The sequence below is a fragment of the Borostomias antarcticus genome, assembly GCF_949987555.1.
Source record: "Borostomias antarcticus genome assembly, chromosome: 5".
In the NCBI taxonomy this organism is placed as follows: domain Eukaryota; kingdom Metazoa; phylum Chordata; class Actinopteri; order Stomiiformes; family Stomiidae; genus Borostomias; species Borostomias antarcticus.
Window position 1 is genome coordinate 31,590,546 of NC_140238.1, and position 6,876 is coordinate 31,597,421.

Sequence of the window (6,876 nt, forward strand, 5' to 3'; positions counted from 1 at the left end):
TTTGTATTTGAATAAAAATTGTCAAATAGTCTACTTTTTTTTTAAATCACTTAATGTGTTTGCAAAAAACACTTGGATTAATACACTACAACAGACAACAGAGTGAAATATTTACATGGTTTATTCATATTGGAAAGATAAAAAGACATCCTAAAAAACCTTACAACATGCCAGGCCCACGCTGTCACTCCATCACGTGAGGACAAGCCAGATGACCACTCTGAGATCTCTTGCCAAAACAAAAAATGTCACCACTTAAAATAGATGTAGCTGGCTAGCATGTAAGCTACTGTAAAATAAGTATTGAGTTACATAGGCTACTATGGTTGCCAAAGGAACACTGAGTGTGGGATAGTAGTCTAACTGATCGTGGATTCATTGGTATGTAGACAAAATATCAGTCATGCAGATCACCGTTATGAGTCTATGCATTATTTCTCTTACTGTTGGTGGTGGAGTAAGTGTGAATGAGTGCAGCTTCATCTTTCTTCGCAGGATGATCATAGCAGCACCGGTCAAGAGAGGGTTCAAATAATGAAATCAATATCAAAATGACACTTGGTTTTAAAAGCAGTTAATTTAGCTATGCAGATATATAACATTTCATATTCTAAAATATGTAACAAATGATCTCCAGAAAACACCAGAAAATCAAGGAAAAAGTCAAGTATTGACTTTAAAAAGCAGTACAGAACTGTGCTAGCATGCAAAAAAACAAAACACTGTGAAGATAGATTCATTATTTTAAAATGTCCATTGCCGGAAAGACCCCTTTTTCTGAGCAGAAACTGCTGGAAGACAAACATGAAGCTCCATTGCAACAAAAAGTCATATTAGTGCTGAACAAACTTATCCCAGATACTAATAAACAGGAGTTGTGATATGAGTGTGTCTTTTGGAAAAGTGATGTGTGTGTGTGTGTGTGTCTGCATGTGTACATATGACTGTGCAGGCTAGGGATTGGAGGAGAGCTCTCGGCAGGAAGTACCGTTACCCGAGGCAACAACAACTTCCTGCCCTCACTTTCTGGCAACGATCAGGCTATGGTAGAGCGGCTTCACCACGATGTGCAGGTAGAGAGAGCTGTCGATGAGGTACTCGGACGCCCGGCGCTGCAGATCCGCATCCACCAGGAAATCCCCCGCCTCCTCCGTGCTCTGATGGAAGCTGTACACGTGACGCACCACCACTTTCCCCTGCTGCCTCGCCATGACGATCACCGTGTTCTGGAAGCTGACGCCGGCGAAGTCCGGGCTCGAGGTGGCGGGGGAGACGATGATGCGCGGGCGGCCCGCGTCCGTGCGCGTGGCCTGCATGGCGCCGATCTCGGCGTAGGACGCCCTGGCGTTGAGCGGGAGCCAGCGAGGGGAGAACAGCGCGTTCCAGCTCACCCTCTTGCCGCCGTCGTTGCCGCTGGGGCCCAGCTGCGTCTGGAAGCTGAAGCTGCGGTCGTCCCGCGTGGGGTTGTTGATGACCCAGGGCGAGCCCCAGGCGGGCGCCAGGTAGTTGCGCGGCGTGAAGATGCTGCAGTTGACGTCGAAGTACTTGGCCAGCTGGACGGGCGAGGCGGCGTGGAACTGGAAGGCCAGGTAGAGGAGGTCGCGGACGGACTCGTAGTACCGCCGCAAGAGCGGGGACAGTTTCTGCAGGCGGAACAGGTGCTGCGGGGGGATCATCCCGTAGCGCACCGACCTCAGGACGCTCTCCGCCGTCGGGTCGGACGGCTTGTTCTGCCCCGCCCAGGCCTCCAGGGCGTCGTAGAGCTCCAGCTCGCTCTGCAGGACGAGGTCGGAGCGCCGCAGCAGGGTCAGGAGTAGCTCGCCGTCGATGGAGGTCCACTCCTCGCTCTGCAGCACCGAGGACAGGTTCCAGGACAGGTAGCGCAGGCAGCTGTCCCTCAGGGAGGCGTCCCCGATGTGCACGGCGTACTGGTACCAGCCCACCACGTGGCCCGCGGGGGAATCGCTGGACAGGTGCTGGGTCATGTACTGGGTCAGGCCCTGCTGGAGGCCGGACACGCGGTATTTGCTGGCCAGTTTGTGCAGGGGAATGGCCTGGTCCAGCCTGACCGAGATGTCACCGCAGTAGAGGTACCTGCGGTGGAAACGTCAGATCTCAGTGACGTTGGTGCATGCTCTCTACTGTATGAGCGTCTGCGGCTACCCATTAGATGTCATTTTCAAACCTTTCCACAAGATGGCGCACTTGTGCATTTCACACAGAGGGAAACACCGCTTTATTAGTGAGGAGGTGTGAGTATTCTTTAACACCCTAGCAGAGAACACGACTTACAGCTAGAGCCTCCTACACCGTCGACAACACAAGGCTACCGAGCGCGACGATATCAGCCAATTCGCTTTCCCACATAATTTCCCATGGAGGGAACTGCCACTTTGTTAGTGAGGAGGTGTGACTATTCTAGCGCCATACTTACAACTGGAGCCTATTACACTCTCACAACACAAGGCTACCGACCACCGCGTTATGACCCAGTTCACTTTCCCACATGGTTACTCCCCCCCCGCCCCCCCTCCCCAAACGCCGTCGCCTCCTCACCTGATGAACTTGTCAAAGACGGAGACGCAGTCGGCGGTCTCGCTCAGCACGAGCGCGCTGCCGTTGTGGCCGAGCAGCAGCTCCTGGAAGACGTCGCTCTGCAGGGCGAGCACCAGGGCGTGGGCCTGGATCACCTTCACCTCGTCCGTGTTGACGGTCTGCACCCTCAGCGCCACGTCGCTGGCGTTCCCCTGGGCCAGCAGGGCCTCCAGGTGCTGCACCAGTGCCATGGAGTGGTTGAGCACGGTGGCGCCGTTCTCCAGCGCCGCTTCCTGTTTCAGAGCGGCTTTGGCGCGCGCACACAGACACAGACAGACACACACACACACAGACACACACACACACACAGACACACGCACGCACACACATACACACACACACGTTACACCTTACCCCATCCGGTTATGGTGACAAATAGCCTACATGCATACAAATACATTCAGGAATGTCTGGAGCTGTTCCTTATGAATCTCTGATTATTCAGAATCACGAGATCGATTCTGAAGAATATGGTGACACCTGACCGTGATACTTGATTCTCTCCCTCTCTTGACCATCAGTAACTATCCAGCCCGTAACAGCGCAGACAGACGAGAATCTCTGCCCTGACATCATTATAGACCTGGTTACACCTTCCCATCAGCACCCTGTCCCTTCATCAGCCAATTAAAAAGCAGCAATAACTTGAGCCGTCAGAGTTCAGCTGTAGTTCAGAAGTCACTGACCCCGGTGCCAAAAGTGAAATCTTACCAGTAATGTGACTCTTACCGATAGTGTGAACAGGATCAGTTGCAGAGTACTTAGAGTAGCCTACTGGGATATCAAATGGTCTGTCTGAAACATAATCATCATAACACATAACCCATGGCGTATTACAAAAACTGAATGGAAAAAAGGAAATGGAAGTGACTGAAGTGCAGCTGAAACTCAGTTCCAGAGTTTTCTATTTTCTACAGAACTTCCCTTCTCCGTTCTCCACACTGGCTACCGGTAGCAGCTCGCATCCCGTTTAAAACTCTGGTACTAGCCTACAGGGCAATGAAAGGAACAGCTCCCTCCTACCTCCAGGCCATGGTCAAACCCCACACCCCCTCCTGACCGCTACGCTCTGCTACCTCGGGGTGACGGGCTGCCCCGTCACTCCGAGGCCCCTGCGGTCGCTGGACACGGTCACGTCTCTTCTCTGTCCTGACCCCACGGTCACGGCTCTTCTCTGTCCTGGCCCTGCAGTGGTGGAACGAACTGCCCACTGACGTCAGGATAGCAGAGTCGCTGCCCATCTTTCGTCGCAGGCTGAAAACTCACCTCTTAAAGAAGTACTACCATGATCCTCCCTCTTAAGCTCCTGTTCAATTTATATTTTGCTATTCTTGTACTTTGCCTTCAGCACTAAATTATGCTCTTAGTCACTTGTTTTAGAAAGAAGATGCACTTGTTAGTTCTGGCAAGTAGTACTACACTGGCGTATTGTTAGTCGCTTTGGATAAAAGTGTCTGCTAAATGACTGTAATGTAATATAATGTAACTTTCAACTTAGCAAATGTCAGTGAGAGGCCGACAGGCATACAGTAACAAGCCAGGGGGTTGACTCAGGAGCGACGCCATGCCAAGTTCTAAGCAGTAACATGTGAGCTCACAGCAGGGGTGCAGATGGCTCGTTCTTCAGGGTCCCCTTGAGCGTCGGCACAAGCGGCACACGCTGTCGGACGACATGAAAGACCCGGCACGACGCCGTCTCTCCCTCTCTCCGTCCTCCTCCTCCTCCTCTCGAAGCCGAAAGCTGCCATGGTTTGTTACCGAGGTGTCGTGTAAAATAATTTACGTATGTACGTAATAATTTAAGTATGTCCACATCGTACCCCTATTATTTCCCGTCAGGGGAAATCCCCTTTGGTACATGGGCAATTGTAGACTGCTTTCGTACACAAGACTGCAGTGCCAGCATTAATTCAATCTTTTGGCAACTCTGGGAAGAGAAGAGGGGAAGACTGGGAATCTAACAGGAACACATAGGGATATTTGAATGCTCAGGCCGGGCACACACTATTCTTCCCGCTCAGGCCGGGCACACACTATTCTTCCCGCCTTAGTACTGCTAGCCTCAGCACTCTTAAAACTGCTGACCTAAGTAGGGGAACTCCATTTTCTACAGATCCGTTCCCTGTGGCTACACCGTGTGGTGACTTTTTATACTACTGTTGGGCAGTTTATTGTTGGTCTCATCTAATATCACTCATGAGCAGATTAGCATTTAAAGTTCTGGTTATGTAGAACAATTTATACCATAGGATGATTATGATTACAATATCATGACATGATTAAACTGCAGGGGAGCTAAATCAAATTAAATCACTTCAGAGGGCTTAACGAGACACGGGGGGACGCTCCTCGTCTTCCCTGCCTCCTGGTCCCCCTTTTTCACCCAATCACACACCTCCCCTTCCGAGTAACCCTCACTCACCTCACAACACATCCCAGCAAACATGCAACGTCAGGGAGACGTTCAGATCATGTCTTAATAACGTCCGTCGGTCCAGAACCCTATTTGTACGTCTGCTGGACCCATCAATATTCAAACGTCTGGCTTGGACCCCTCTAAGACGTCTCTGGTTGTGCAGAACAGGTTCAATATCTGAACGTCTAAAAAAACTTTCATTCTGGCTCCTAATTGGATGTCTTTGGACGTCCGAAAAAAGATGAAAAATACATCTAAAAGACGTCTTTTAGACGTGTCTTTGCTCAGTGGGATCCTGGACCGGCCGAGTTGGTGAAACGCTGACTTTGTTTTACAGCTCATCTAATTCTGAACTTCACTTAAGGAATTCAATATCTGTTTCCAATCTGTTGTTTGTGTAAAAATTTTATTCTCTTAGTATAAATGAATACTGTATTATTATCCCTTAAATGTCAAAGAGCAGGTTACTGTATCAAAATAGATACCCATTATGAATGAACAAAAGGAACTGACTCTTGTTACACTCAGTGCACACACACACACACACACACACACACACACACACACACACACACACACACACACACACACACACACACACACACACACACAAAGAACCCTACGTGTCAAAACAACTGAGTGAGAAAGCTAGAACAGCGCAGTCTGTCATGATCTATTTAGAACCCAGAGGAAGAATCTTCCCTGTAGTCTCTAAGGCATCGTTGCTCCGGTCTGTCAAAACCACATACTAGTGTCCATTGGTCCCTCCGTGCTCTGTCCCTCTGTCCCTCTCTCCCCGATCCAGATGAGGACAGGCATGGAGACGGTGAGCGGAGAGGACAGCGTTGCTATCCTAATACTCAGCCACTGGCTGAAGGCAGGGTGGCGCCTCAGGGTGCAACTGTCCCAGAAACGAGAGTAGCTACGGTACCTTTCTGATTTCAAAACAAGGTAATAAGCAGAGCTCACGGTGATAAAACCGGACTAACAGGCCGTCTAATGAACAGTCGGTCCGTAGTCGTCTTACCTCCCGCGACGGCCGCAGCGTGGAAGCAGAGTCCCACGAGCAGGCTGGTCAGAGAGACCCGGGCAGGAATTCCTCTTCCAGAAGAGCGTGCCATATCTGGTCAGCTGTACCCTCCGTGGCGCTCGGCTCTGCCTCTCCTCCCGTCTGGTCCTAGGGTGCCCGCGTCCGTGCGTCTGTGGCGCTGTGGGGGTGGGGGGTTGTGGCTGGGCCCGCGTGGGTGTTTTTTTCGGCTCCTCGTCCCGTTCACTTTATGTAGGATGCCCGCCGGGCCATTGATTGGTGGAATCCGGCGGGGGGCCGTTGCCATGACGACGGCTTTGATTTTGACTCCCCCGCCCCCCCCACACCCCCTTTTTTTTTTTCCCCCTGATGCTGCGTGGCTTCGATCTGTGGCGCCGGGCCAGACCGCGTGCCTGTTCAGTGTAGAGGAGGGGGGTGCTACAGCACTATATCAAAATCAATAAGAATCAATGCTTTTTATGTTTGAGTGGCACAAATAATAGGTCAGGCTACTTTATGTGAGCATTTCATTGATGATCCTTGTCTGAGTATGTCCGTTCTGTTTCAAATCAAACCATTACTCAGTTAATTAGTGAGCCACTGAGCCAATTAGCCCCCAAGTACGGGAGGTCCTTTTATCTGTGTCAGCATTCCAGCTACAATCAATCTAAAACACAACACAGCACGTTTCTGGGTAATTGACAGTCTCTCTCGTTCCACTGGCCTATTAATCTGCATGATCGGAATATAACTGCATTGCCATTGGTGCCCTGCATTTCAACAAGAGAAAAGTAGATTATACTACTTATGGAGACAATACTGGTGCTACAGTATGGCT

General features: G+C 50.5%; 1 protein-coding gene across 1 annotated transcript; it reads right to left on the bottom strand.

The window, feature by feature from the left end:
* Nucleotides 1-1,019: 1,019 nt before the first annotated feature.
* btbd17b (BTB (POZ) domain containing 17b) lies at nt 1,020-6,132 on the bottom strand (the record flags this gene model as incomplete). The annotated part of the gene is made up of 3 exons (XM_084439107.1): nt 1,020-2,094; nt 2,557-2,842; nt 6,039-6,132. 3 exons carry the CDS (start codon nt 6,130-6,132, stop codon nt 1,020-1,022), a joined length of 1,455 nt encoding a protein of 484 aa, XP_084295233.1.
* Between the last annotated feature and the right edge of the window lie 744 nt (nt 6,133-6,876).